This window comes from Pan troglodytes, chromosome 7, assembly GCF_028858775.2.
Source record: "Pan troglodytes isolate AG18354 chromosome 7, NHGRI_mPanTro3-v2.0_pri, whole genome shotgun sequence".
Taxonomy (NCBI): Eukaryota; Metazoa; Chordata; class Mammalia; order Primates; family Hominidae; genus Pan; species Pan troglodytes.
Window position 1 is genome coordinate 151765863 of NC_072405.2, and position 14584 is coordinate 151780446.

Sequence of the window (14584 nt, forward strand, 5' to 3'; positions counted from 1 at the left end):
GATGACAAACAAGACACTGTAAAATGATGAAGGGATACATACATGATGAAGACGCTGTAAACTCAACCTTGCTAATACTTAAGGAATGAAAACTAATGTAATGTTTTGACTAAGATTGGCGAACAGTCAAACACTGACTATCAGCAAGGAAGTGTCCTTTGGTGGGAGGGTGATTGGATCTGCATTTTTGGAACGTTTTTTCAATCTCAATTAAAAGGCAATGTCAATATCAAAGTTGAAAATATACACAATTTCCCTAAGCAACCCCATTTCTAGAAGTTTATCCTAAAGGAATACTAAATGTGTGATGCCGTGAGCATGAGGGGACATCTTGTGGGGCAGAAGACACAGGTGGGACCATTTGCATCCTCCTTGGAATTGATCCCTTGGTCCCTGGAATGGAAATCCGCCCCCCACTTATGGTAGAATCTGGACGAGCTTGTCTGCCCAGGATAGACCTCCTCCTGGCCATTTGTAAAACACTGGGGTGCAGCGGGACCTGGGGGGCTGTCTCACCCACAAAACAGGTGATGGCAGAATGTCCATGAAACCCCAGCCCCCAGGAAGCCCTGAGGTCCCCCAGAAGGTCCCCTCCCCCAGACCTTTACTGTCTTTGTTCACTGCTGCATATAACAATGCCACAGTTCCTTGTCTAAAATTCAAATTCCCAAGCTCAGAAAATTAAACATTTTCCCCCCATAGCTTTGTAGCAACCTCATTGGATAGCAGACTCTGAGCTGCACTGACGTGATGCGATTTGTGGGACCTGGTGTGACTATTTGCTTCTGTAGCAGGGATGCCAATCTATTTCATTCTACATCTGCCCAGACCCTCCTAAGGATGTTCTTGGAATATACAGTGTGTATATCATATTACTTTTTAAAAAATCTAAAATATTCTGAATTTTGAAGCACATCTCTTCCCCAAATTTTTAATTTTTAAAGTTTTAAGTATTTAAAAAATTGAGATATTTTAACTCACAATGAAGTGCACAGATCTTTACTGTAGAGCTCATGAATCCAGCCCACGTAATTTACATCCTCTCAGGATATAGAACATTTGCCACCACCCCAAAAAGCTCTCTCATGCCCCTTCCTGGTTAAGCTCCGTCACTACAAAACTGTTCTGATTTCCCTGCCGATGAGTTTGGCCTTTTCTAGAATTGCATGTAATTGGAAGCAGGCAGTCTGTGATCTTCTGTGTCTGGAACTTTTTCACTCAGCATGTTTTTGAGATTCATCCATGTCATTGCATGTGCTGCAAGTTCGTTCCTCTTTTTCTATTTTAACTTTTATTATTTCATTTCCTTTGCCTGGTTCAGGTTCAACTTGATCCTTCTCTAGTTTCCTGAGACGGACACTTAGATGATTGACTTTAGATCTTTTCAGGGGGATGTGCAGCATCCTGCCCGTCTGGGTTGTTTCCAGTTTGAGGCTAGAATGAATAAGGCTGCTATGATCATTTTTGTAGAAGTAATTTTGTGTATGGATGTTTTCACATCTCTCGAGTAAAATACCGAAAAGTGGGATTGCTGAGTCATATGTTAACTTCAGAAGAAAATGTCAGTTTTCCAAAGAGGTTGCGCCATTTTCCCGTCCCGCCCTCAACATTCTGCTGGCTCCGCGTCCTTGCCAATGTCTGTTGTGGTCCTTGTTTCACCTGTGTGCCCTTGGCAGAGACACGGAGGCGGCTCCTTGTGGTTTTAACTGAGCCTTCCCTGAGGACTAACGACGCTCATCGTTTTTCACTTGCTTATTGGTCATTGAGATGTCTTCCTTCCTGAGGTGCGTTGTGGATTTTTTGCTCATTTAAAAAATTGACCTCTTTGTCTTTTGCTTACTGAGTTATACAAGTTCTTTATTTATTCTGGATATAGCCTCTTTTCCAGTTTGTGAGTATTTTCTCCATGTCTGTGGCTTGCCTTTTCATTTTCTTAGCATTATCAGTTGATGAAACGTTTTAATTTTGATGAAATCTAACATCATTTTTTAAATCTTTATGATGATTACTTTCTGAGCCCTAAGAAATATCTAGCTACCCTAAGGCTGGCAACATTTTCTCCCATGCTTTCTTCTAGACACTTTTGAGTTTTACCTTTTACATTTTAGCCTTTGGCTCCATCTCTAATTAATATTTGCGAATGGTTTGAACTAGGCACTAAAGTTCACTTTTTTTCTTACATATATGAAATAGTTTATAAGACTTTCCCCATTGAACTGCTTTGATATATTTTTCTTTAAAAAAATCAATCAACTGTTTACGTATGGTTTGATATTGGATTTTCTATTCTGTTCAATTGATTTATCTGTTTAACCTATGCCAATGCTTCATGTCTTGTTTGCTGTAGCCCTATAGTAAGTCTTGAAATCAAGTAGCCAATTTCTTGCAACTTTTTTCTTTTTCATAATTGTTTTGGCTATTCTAGGTTCTTTAAAATTTCTTTATAAAAATTTATTCTATAGCTTATATTTAATCCTACAATATAGTTTTCTGAGATGGATTGGCATTGCATTCAATCTACAAATAAATTTTGGGAGAATTGACATCTTACCATTATTAAATCATTTTGTCCACAAACATTGTATGTCTCCATTTTTTAAGGGTTGTTTTAATTTCTCTTTGCAATGCTTTGTAACAATATTCCATATATTTTGTTGCATTTATCTTTGAGTCTTTTATATCTTTAATGCTACTGAAAATGTCATTTTTTAAGAAAAATTTTATTTTCTAATTATTTGTTACCAGTATATAGAAGTTCAATTGATTTTTATATATTGATCTTGTATCCTGAGATCTTGCTACATCCAAGTATTAGTAATTATTAGTTCTAGTATTTTAAATATGATTCTGTAAGATTTTCTATGTATATAGTCACATTGTCTACAAAAGAGATAGTTTTACTTTTTCAATTGCAATCTCTATGTCTTTTTTCCCTTCTCCTTTTTCTTACCTTATTGCATTGGCTAGCAACTTCAGTGTAATGTTGAGTGGAAGTGGAGAGAAAGGACACCTTTGCTTTATTCCTGATCTTAGTGGGAAAGTGTTTGGTCTTGGATCATTAATTGTGTTAACTGTAGCTTTAGATGTCCATTGTCACATTGAGGCAGTTTCCTTCTACTCCTAGTTTGTTGAGAGCTTTTATCATGGACAGGTATTGAATTCTGTCAGATGCTTTTTCCACATGATTTTTTATAAATATGACCAAAGTTTTTTTACTTTATTCTGTTAATGTGTTGAATTGCACTTATTGCTTTTCAAATGTTAAATTGACCTTGTGTCCCTGGGATAAGCCCTCCTTGATCATGGTGTATTATCCTTTTACTCAATTTGTTAATATATTGTTAAGATTTTTGAGTCTATTTTCAGGCAGGTGGTGGCTCATGCCTGTAATCCCAGCACTTTGGGAGGCTGAGGCAGGCAGATCATGAGGTCAAGAGATTGAGACCATCCTGGCCAACATGGTGAAACCCCGTCTCCACTTTAAAAGAAAAAAATACAAAAATTAGCTGGGGGTGGTGGCATGTGCCTGTAGTCCCAGCTACTTGGGAGGCTGAGGCAGGAGAATCACTTGAACCTGGGAGGCAGAGGTTGCAGTGAGCCGATATTGTGCCACTGCAGCCTGGCATGTGCCTCCAGCAACAGAGCGATACTCTGTCTCAAAAAAAAACAACAACAACTATTTTTGAGTCTATTTTCATAAAATATATTGGTCTTTAGTTTTCTTTCTCTTTTTGTAATGTCTTTGGGTTGTGTAGCCCTCATAAAATGATTTAGGAAGTTATTCCTTCCTCCTCTATTTTCTTGAAAACATTTGTATAGAATTAGTACTATTTCTTTTTTAACTTTTTGATAGAATTCACAGTGAAGTGTCTGGGCTTGAAGTTTTCTTAGTGAGAATGTTTTAAATTATGATTTCAACTTATTTAATAGATATAGGACTATTCTTTTTTGTTTCTTCTTATGTCAGTTTGGTAACGTGTTTTTTAGAGAATTTGTCTATTCAATCTAAATTATCTAATTTATTGAATATTTCATTATAATTTTTAATGTCTGAGGGATGTGTAGTGTTCCTTATTCCTTTCTGAAATTGGTATTTTGTGTTTTCTCTCTTTTTGATCAGTCTAGTGAGGGGGTTTATCAATTTACTTATTTATTTATCATTTTTTAAATAGAGATTGGTCTTGCTCTATTGCCCAGGCTGTAGTGCAGTGGTTTGATCCCAGCTCACTGCAGCCTTGAACTCCTGGGCTCAAGTGATCCTTCTGCCTTTGGCCTCATGAGTAGCTGGACTACAGGTATAAGCTACTATGCCTGGCTAAGTTTTAGAAGTGTTTTTTTTTTCTTAAATCTCATATTCAACCCTAATATAAGTTTTTTTAGAGACAGGTTCTTACTGTGTTGCTCAGGTTGGTCTTGAACTCCTGGCCTCAAGCAGTCCATCTGCCTCAGCCTCGAGAGTAGCTGGCATTACAGGCATAAGCCATGGCATCTGGCTCAATGTATTGATCTTTTGGTTCTAGTCATTCTCTGTTTATCTCTTTTTGTTTCTTTGATTTCTGCTCTAGTTTTTGTTATTCCTTCCTTCTACTTACTCTAAGTTTATTATCTGCTCATTTTTTGGCTAGTTTCTTAAAATAGAGGCTTAGATAATTGATTTTATACCTTTCTTCTTTCCTAATATAGCCATTAAAATATAAATTTCCTTTTAAATATTGCTTTTTATCGCATCCCACTGATTTTCATATGTTGCGTTTCATTATCATTCAGTTCAAAATATTTTCTAATTTTCCTTGTGATTTCTTCTTTGACTGATGGGTTATTTAGAAATGTGTTGTTTAATTTCCAAGGATTTGAAATTTCTCCAGATATATTTTATTTTGGACTCTAATTTGTATTTTGATCAGAGAATGTACTCTGTTTGATATCAGCTGTTTTAAATTTGTTGAAACTTGATATATGGCCCAGCATATGGTCTATCTTGGTGAATTAAAACAAAATTTAATATTTTTAATTTTTGTGGGTATATAGTACGTATATAAATTTATGGGGTATATGGGATATTTTGCTACAGGTGTACAATGTGCAATAATCACATTAGGGTAAATAAGGTATCCGTCACTTCAAGCGTTTATCCTTTGTGTTACAAACAATCCACTTATACTCTTTTACTTTATTTTATTATTATTTTTTAAGATGGTGTCTCACTCTTTTGCCCAGGCTGAAGTGCAATGGCACGATCTCGGCTCATTGCAACCTCCATCTCCAGGGTTCAAGCAGTTCTCTGCCTCAGCTTCTCGAGTAGCTGGGACTGCAGGTGCATGCCACCATGCCCAGCTAATTTTTGTACTTTTTAGTAGAGACGGGGTTTCGTCATGTTGGGCAGGCTGGCCTTGAACTCCTGACCTCAGGAGATCCACCGGCCTCAGTCTCCCAAAGTGCTGGCATTACAGGCATGAGCCACTGTGCCTGGCCCTCTTTTAGTTATTTTATTTTATTTTGAGATGGAGTCTTGCTCTATTGCTCAGGCTGGAGTGCAGTGGCGTGGTCTCGGCTCACTGCAACCTCTGCTTCCTGGTTTCAAGTGATTCTCCCATATCAGCCTCCTGAGTAGCTGGGATTACAGGCGTGTGCCATGATGCTGGGCTAATTTTGTATTTTTAGTAGAGATGGGATTTCGCCATATTGGCCAGGCTGGTCTCGAACTCCTGACCTCAAGTGATGGGCTCGTCTTTGCCTCCTAAAGTGCTGGGATTACAGGGGTGAGCCACCACACCCAGCCTCTTTCAGTTATTTTAAAATCTACAATTGACTAATGGACTATAGTCACCTTGATCTTATTCATCCTTCCTATTTTTTGTACCCATTAACCATCTCCATTTCCCCCCACACCCCCTGGCGAATATTTTGTTTGCACTTTATTAGACGAATTTGGTTAATGTATTGTTCAAGTTTTCTCTATCCTCCGTAACTTTTTGTCTTCTTGTTCTATTAATTGCTTGTGTTGCTGCTGGTGCTATTTCTACTGGATACCATTCCATTCCAAGTATTCTCCTGCCGCCACCGCTGCTGCTCCTGTCACTACCACTACAGCTCTTCCCATAGGACAATAATGACATTAGCGAGGGTTTCCTGCGTCACTGGCACGGTGCCCGATGCTTTCCACGGATTACCTCGTATACTCGTCATACCCACCATTTGAGTGAAGTGCTTGGATTCCCATTTGACAGATGAGGTAACTAAGGGACCGAGAGGTGAAGTGGGTCCCCCAGGTCACAGAGTGGTGATTGGTTGAATATGGGCTTGGATCCAGGGGGCGGGGGTCTTGTGTCCCTTCCCTCAGCTATGTCAGCCCCTCACTCACTCGGGTGTGTGTTCAGGGATGGGCCTGCACGGACTCTGTTTCTTGGTTGGGGCTCCCTCTGTTCACCCCAACCTGCTTCCTGCCTTCCAGGGTGACAGCTCTGGCTGAGTGCGTTGCGTATGTGCTCTGTGCCAGGCATGTGGAGACCGAGGTTTGAATCCCACCGCCTCAGTGACAGGCCCTGTGACTGTGGTCCCCTCCCGAATCCCAGTGCTGCAGTCCCCTTCCCAATCCCAGTGCTGCAGTGACTGGCCCTGTGACTGCGGTCCCCTTCCCAATCCCAGTGCTGCAGTCCCCTTCCCAATCCCAGTGCTGCAGTGACTGGCCCTGTGACTGCGGTCCCCTTCCCAATCCCAGTGCTGCAGTGATGGGCCCTGTGACTGTGGTCCCCTTCCCAATCCCAGTGCTGCAGTCCCCTTCCCAATCCCAGTGCTGCAGTGATGGGCCCTGTGACTGCGGTCCCCTTCCCAATCCCAGTGCTGCAGTGACTGGCCCTGTGACTGCGGTCCCCTTCCCAATCCCAGTGCTGCAGTGACCGGCCCTGTGACTGTGGTCCCCTTCCCAATCCCAGTGCTGCAGTGATGGGCCCTGTGACTGTGGTCCCCTTCCCAATCCCAGTGCTGCAGTGACCGGCCCTGTGACTGCGGTCCCCTTCCCAATCCCAGTGCTGCAGTGATGGGCCCTGTGACTGTGGTCCCCTTCCCAATCCCAGTGCTGCAGTGACCGGCCCTGTGACTGCGGTCCCCTTCCCAATCCCAGTGCTGCAGTGATGGGCCCTGTGACTGCGGTCCCCTTCCCAATCCCAGTGCTGCAGTGACCGGGCCCTGTGACTGCAGTCCCCTCCCTAATCCCAGTGCCGAAGTGACTGGCCCTGTGACTGCAGTCCCCTCCCTTTTCCAGACTTGTGTGCTCATCTGCAGAGTAGGGGCCTCCCTCCCTCCTTCCCTACCTGCTCCCTCTTGTTCCCCCATCTTCCTCCCTCCCCCTCAATCCCCTCTTCTTGCCTCCTCCTCCTTCCCCCCCCATTCCTCCCTCCTTCCTCCCCGACATTCCCTCCTTCCTCCCCGACATTCCCTCCTTCCTCCCATCCTCCCTGTCTCCCCACTACCGTCTCTTCTCCCTCCCCTCCCCTTCTCTCTCTCTCTGCCTTCCCTTCCTCCTCCCTCCTTCCCCCTACCCCTCCTCCCAGGCACCCATCCTGCTGCCTCTCCCCTGTTGCCCCCACAGAAGGCCTGGTGGCTGGGAGCTGGGCTCCTTCCCTACCTGGATCAGTTGCTCTTCCCAGCAGGCCTTGTCTTCCTGGCTGAAGAGCTCCTCTGTGGGAGGAGGGATGGGTCACAGGGCCCTGTCTAACACCCGTCTCTTCCAGCCTTTAGCGCTGGCCCGGGCTGATGCTGCTGGCCTCTGCCCGCCCTAGCTCTGTGGGGCGCGGGAGCTGGAGGGATGTGAGCCGGGCTTGGCTCTGGGTTCAGAGAGCTGGGGTGGGCTTGCGGCCCAGCTGCTCTTACTGTGTGGCCTCAGGCGGGCTGGGCTCCCTCTCTGGGCCTCGGGCTCACTCATGGTGAATGGAGGGGCGCTGCCAAGCATGGCCTCTCAAGAGTGGGAAAATAAGCCTTTGGGAGGGAGGCATTGTGAGAGTGGAGAGCTTTTCCGGAACTTTGGAACCTACCCCAGAGGGAAAGGCTGCTTTGGGGAGGGATCTGGCAGCCTCAGCAGTACCCCCAGGTGCAGAGGGACCTCCACGCAGCCTGCTAATCCTGGGGTGGGAGGTGCAAGGCCAAGCTGAGCAGGTCCTGCTTCGCCTCAGGTCTTAGCGTCCAAACACCCCTGCTGGGCCTGGGCCTCCCTGCAGGTCACAGGGCCTGCCACACCCCAACCCCACCCCTCACTGTGGCTGCCGACCAACTCTTCCTCGAGGCCCTTGGCAGAAGGAGTGTCCCTCCTCACCCTCCTACGCATCCCTCTAGATGTGGCCTATACTGGCTGCCTCCTCCAGGAAGCCCTCCTTGATGGCCCCAGGACAGCTGGTCCCTTTCCTCTCTGGGCTCCCCCAGCTGCCCTCAAGGCAGCCCTGCATCTCCCAGTGGGAAGTGCAACAGCATATGCTGTGAATGAATGAGTGAATGAATGAAGGCTGCCCCTTGCCTCTGTGTGGCTGGGGGCCTGGCACTGGGTAGGTGCTCAGTAAGTGTTCGCTATTTTATGTCAGCAACTCTCTGAATGTCCTTCTTCTGGGGTCCTCAGAGGCCCCACTGTCCAGGCCGGCACTTCCTGCAGCTTGGAGGCAGCGGCTATGTGGATGCAGGGCCCAGACACTGCCGGCTGTGACAGGCTGGGAGTGGCCCTGGTCGGCCATGCTGCCTCTCTGAGCTCCATCTCTTCACCTTCCAGGGGAGGAATGCCCACCTGCCTCGTGTGACCAAGGGAGGAGACAGATGCAGCAGCTGGCAGTGGGGTTGCCCGGCCATGTGCCAGCCTCACACCTGTCCTGGGCCACCTCCTGGGACCTCCTCTGTCATCCTGGCTCCGTCCAGGTCCAGCTGTTGCAACACTGACCTGGAGTGGGTGAGCCATCAGAGGGGCTGACACGGCTGGGCCTGGTGTCGCTCTTTCCAGGGAGATCCTGAGCATGGCCTGGGCCCTCTGAGGGGTGGTGGGCAATGGGGGTCCTCGGGGCAGCAGCCTGTTGCTGCCGGGCATGAAGCTACCTCATGGTGCACAAGTGACGTGCAGCTCCTGTACCCTGCCCATGTGGACCCTCAGAGCCACCTCTTGGATCACTCTCCATGACCCACCCCACCCTGTCCGCAAACTGGCGCCCGACATACCGCTGGAGGACAGGACGCCCATCACGTAGAGGAGGCTTCTGTGTGGGAAGACGCCCGTCAGGAGCTCCGTCTCCAGATGCTGCGCCACCGCCCGCCACGAGTGCCTGCAGATGGCCACCAGCACGTTGCTGGCCGCGTCCTGGTATATGTCTTCCAGCTCCTGGGGTGGGGTGGGAGCAGGCAGGGCGGGAGGTAGAGTAAGAGCGGCTTGTTACGAGACCTCACGTCTTCACATGCCCGGGCTGGTTTGAGGGGCAGGACAGCGGCCACGGCCCATGTTTCTTTTGGTAGAAAACTGAGGCTGAGGGAGCCTGAGGCCTTCCTGGTCCGCGTCCATTGCCGGGACACCTCCTCCTCTTCCTCCCTACCTCTGAGCCCTTGCTCACGCTGTGTGCCTGCCTTCACCTCCACTCCCACTTAGAGCCTGCTCCAAGGCCTGGGTTCAGGGCACTCATCCTGAAACCTCCAGCCCACATCACCTCTCCTCCTGAGCTCCTGGCGGCTCAGGACAATGTCACATCTTTCACCATGAATTCAGAAGCAGAGGCTATATTCCTGTCCAGGAGAGCCAGGGCGTCAGCTGCTCAAGGGCAGAGCCCCGCTGACTGGGTCCCTGGCCTCCCTGACCCTGGCCAAGCCCCCACTGTCCAGTGGAGGGGCATCTTCAGCAGGAAGGAACCACATGGGTCCCGGAGCCTGGCTCTGTGTGGCCACACCTGGGACCTTTCTCAACAAGCATGTGGGTATCCCTTTAGATCTTGCTGCAATTTTGATTTCTACTCTTTTCTCAGTCTTCATGGGAGCCATAAGGCAGCTTCTGTGGCTCTGAGGCAGGTGAACAGGAGGCCTGTCTGCACTTGGGGGCGTCTGAAAGTGGGGGTGTCTGAGCCGTGCCATGCAGCTTGAATCATCGCATGAAATAGATATATCATTTATAACTTATGGAAAGTATGGTTATGGGGGCTTCTTGTGAAGATGGTGATTGAATCTGATTTTGCTCTTTCAAAAAACCTACCTCAGCTGACACTACATCTAGGAGATTTTTTAAAAAGGACAATAGCAACCGCACTGTGGAAGCGGGAAGCAGGTAGGCGAGGGGCCTGAAGACCATGTGTAGGCTAGTGGAGCAGAGGCCGAGCGGCCAGCTCACCCACACGGCACTGTCCCCCACTATTTGAAGTTGGGGGGATCTCTTGTCTCCCAACCTCAAGAATTGGAGGGGCAGTGGAGGGGGCTGAAACTCAAGGTGATGTGGTTTTAGAAGTAGTTGAGTCTGTAGATGTACCTCCCACACTCTGCACACGTGAAGGGAGCTGGCCCTCTCCCACCCCAGCAAGACTCTGGGGGCTCAGTCTCTGGAGGGGGCAGATGAGTGTCTCTACCCAGGGGTTGCCAGGCCCGTAAACTCCAGGAATACTCACTTCCCAGGCCAGTCCTGCCATGACTGCCATGGGATGAGACCCTGACCTCTATGCAGGGCCCCTGGGTGAGCGTCTCCCTGGGACTTCTCAGAGCGTAGAAGGGAAGATGGAGAGATGCTGACGTAGCTGGGTGAGGGTGGCAGCAGTGGGCTCACCTGGTCACTCTAAGGTGGAACCAAGGGCTCAGGTAGCCAGATGGAAGGGATATGTGACCACAAAGCGCGGTGGCTAATGCTGCACCCAGAGTGACTTCCACTCCTGCGGAATGGGCAGGGCAAAGACTCCACAAGCCCAAGCTCCCCAGCAGACATCAGGTCGTGTGTGAAGGATCACGGTTCAGAATGGCTCTGGATCCTCAACAGCCACGAGGGCCAGAGGACAATGGACAGCGGTTGCCAACCCACAGTCCAGTGTGAAATCAAATCCAGAGATTTCTGGAAATGCACAGGCTCAAAACCTTACTTCCCTTAAGCCCTACCCCAAGAAGCACCTCCAAGAAGCTGAAGTCTATCTCCGGTTTAAGAAAGTAAATCAGGAAAGGGGAGACTTAGGGTTTAGGAAACACAGTCCCCCACCGGAGCAGGGCAACAGGAGTGCAGGCTCAGGCCGGTCCTTGCTGACTCCAAGCTCTATGCTGGGCTGGAAGATTGTCTGAACTCGGCTGGTCCTGACCTAGGTAACAGAGTGCCTGATCCCCCTCTGTGTCCCAGGTGGTGGGTAGGACCCACAGAAGGGTCCCTCTGTGTCCCAGGCAGCGGGTAGGACCCACAGAAGTGTCCGTCTGTGTCCCAGGAGGTGGGTAGGACCCACAGAAGTGTCCGTCTGTGTCCCAGGGGGCGGGTAGGACCCACAGAAGTGTCGACTTACTCTGGGGGCTGGAGCGGACTTTGGGGGCTGGAGCGGGGCTGCGGTGTGTTCAGAAGCAGAAAATGTAGACCAGTCCTGGCCTCATTCATGCCAGACTCCATGCAGAGGCCCCTCCTCATGAAGCCCCAGGAGGGTCTTGTCCACCCTCAGGGAGGCTGAGGCCAGACCACACCCCTGAGAGTGTCCCGAAGCCCTTGCCTCCCTGGGGGAACCGCTCCCCGACCCCATCTCCCTAGGATCATCGATCTGTAAACTGCAGAGACGCCTGAAAGACTTTGCAGTGGTGAGTGTGACAAACACATGCATAAGATTCCAAAAGGAAAAGAAATGAGGTGGAAAAAGAAATAGGTGGACAGGGCCCTTGCTTCCCGTTTTGCTGTCTCTCACACCCAGGGTGGCCTCATTCACTTCTCTGGGGGAGCAAAGGGGCATGTCCCACCTGCCACCCACCAGCTGGGCTGTGATTGCAGGCCAGTCCCTAAAGCTCTGGGCTCCAGCCTCCGCATCCGTAAATGGGGCCACAAACCCCTGCGTGGAGGATGTGTTGACCATGCTTGTAGGCCCTGTGCTGGCTGTTTGGTGTCTGTTATTCCAAATAACCTCTCCTTGAGTTTGTTGAATCATAGGGCCAGGTGAGCAGCTGGAGCTGCTTACATCTTTTGGGGAGTATGGAAGTCCCATTACAATGCCCCCGACCTGCCTGTGTCCCCGTAGCTCCTAGGGGATGTCTCTACTTCATTACTTCCCACCACCATGGCCCTGAAGGCATGTTCAGATGGTCCCTCTGTCTGCTTCCTGACCCCCGCATGGGACAGGCCTGTGTGGCCCCGTGGGGTGTGCTGTGCCTCTTGCTTTGGGGGGAGCTTTGAGTATTAAAGACCTTTCAGTGGCCTTTGCCTCCTGCACAATCATGAATTAAGACTCGGCACCACACGGAGGGTAAATGGTGTCTACTCCTGCTTTGTGGGGCACCCTAGTGTGTGTGCGTATTGAGGTGTCCCCTGGGGCTGCCCTGGCCTAGTCAGTCTAAGCCACCTGCTCCCAAGTCTCCACTCTTGGAGTGGAGATTGTTGGCGGCTAGGGCTGGCTCTTGGACTGCAAGCTGCAGGTGGGGTGGGGTGGGGTGGGGTGGGTGGGGCAGTTCAGGTCCAGACCCCCAAGTCTCCATCAAGCAGGAACCCAGAAGGTGGAGGCCAAGGGCAGAGTTACAGCCTGCAGACTGGGTTAGACTCGCAGCAGGCCTTCCAGAGGCTGGGCTGCAGGCAGCTGCCATGCAGTGGTGAGGAAGGCGGTGCAGAGGGGAACCATAGCCTGCTTCAGGGAGAGACCTCCTTTGGGGAGAGGGCCCCCCAACTTACGAGCCCCTTGGCTTTAGACAAGCAATGCTCTCTTGAGCCTCACCTTCCTGGAATGGGAAAGTGAGATGGAAAAGTATGATTGTCCCGCTGAAGGGGCTGGGGGTAAGAACGCCAGTCACTGGATGGAAATTGCTTGGTAAGCCACAAGGCTGGGCATGCCCAGCATCACTTGGGTCCCTGGGGTAGCTGCTGGCATTCCCAGAACCCGTGGGGGGTTGGCCCACTTGCTGTGGGAGGGGGGGCCCACCGTGGCCTTGGTCATGTTCTCCAGAGCGAGCCGTGTGAAAGTTTTCTCCCAGGTCTCCTCCAGGACGTCACTGGCCCTGATGACCATCTCCAGGGTCTGGAACAGCCGGAACTTGTGCCTGCTGGAGATCTGTGGATGGCAGAGCAACGGTGGCTTGGGGACAGATCAGGTCAGATTGTGTGGGACATGTGGGCGGGGGCGTGGATGGGGAGGGGTGTGAGAGGAGCCATTTCTCTCTGCCACTTCATGGTTCTATGACTCCAGGCAAATCCCTTGGCCTCCCTACGCCTTAGTTTCTCCACCTGTGAGGGTCAGGATCGCCACCTCATGAGCGCATTCTGAGGGTGGTCAATGCATGCGGGTCCACTTTTCTCCCTCCCCACTTGGCCCATTTGACATATGAGGAAATGGAGACTTGCCCCAAGCCATGTAGCTGTTCTAGGCAGGATCTAGGGTTTGAGCCCACCTTGGGGTCCCACCCTCCCCCTCTGCCCCCTGTGCCTGCCCCAGTGGCCCAAGCTGTCCCTACTTCTGGGTTGTCTCTGAAGTAGTCGTGGATGGTTTCCATCACCAGCTTGGGGGAGCCATGAGCCATGTTCTTGATCTTCTTGATGATGTACTTCAAGTGGAAGGGGTCGGCACTGTTCATGTCCTGCAGCATCTTGAAGCAGGTGGCTAAGGTTGGCAAGAAGGCATGTGTGAGCATGCTGTGGGTAGCTCACATTGTGGCAGCAAGGCTCGGCAGGCAGGAGGGTGGGTCTGGGGATGGAAGGAGTGCTCTGAAAATGAGAACTGGGGAATGGATGTATGAGAAGTCCAGGACTTCCTGACTGTCCAGATGGACTTTCTGGGGTTCAACATAGGTAAGGAGCAGGAGTGCAGGTGCATGAGCACGTCCTCACTTGCCATTCATATTCCCATCCGCCCATCATCCACTCATCCACCTGTCCATCCAGCCATCTGTCCATCCACCCACATGTTCCATCTGTCCATCCTTCCATCTACTAATCCACCTGCTCATCTATCTTTCCATTCATCTACCTGCCCATCTGCCCAACATCCATCTATTCATAAATTTATTCACCCACCCACCCACTCATGAATTCATCCCTCCATCCCCCCATCCATTCTTTTATCCTTTCACCATCCGTCCAGTCATCCAGCATTCAATGGTGTTTGAATAGGGAGGGGCCAGGCCTGGACTGCGGTTCCGAGGTGTGAAAGGGAAAGGGAGGATAGCGGAGGGCGGGGTGTAGGGTGAGCTGGGGCATTATTTGGGCTTTGGATGGTGCCTCAAGAGGCATGAAGAGGTCAAGCCGGGTGTGCAGGGTTCTTTGCTGAAAGCTTCACTATGTCCACACAACTTGATACCCTCAAGATCCTGGAGTAGAGACTCCCTCTGGCCATCACCCTCAGGACTGCTTTTGGTGGAGGGACATGGTGGGATCTGCTGGAGCCTGACCCCATCTGGGCCGACCTGCCCCTGCCTGTCTGAGCCCAGG

General features: G+C 49.9%; 1 protein-coding gene across 1 annotated transcript in view; it reads right to left on the reverse strand.

The window, feature by feature from the left end:
• Positions 1–14584, reverse strand: part of LOC129135623 (maestro heat-like repeat family member 5) — a gene marked incomplete at its 5' end in the record, with an annotated part of 74473 nt that overhangs the window by 49147 nt on the left and 10742 nt on the right. Inside the window, 4 exon segments of the mRNA XM_054656481.2 lie at positions 7625–7677; positions 9190–9349; positions 13083–13211; positions 13612–13757. Of these exon segments, the coding sequence (XP_054512456.2) occupies positions 7625–7677; positions 9190–9349; positions 13083–13211; positions 13612–13757 (488 nt within the window).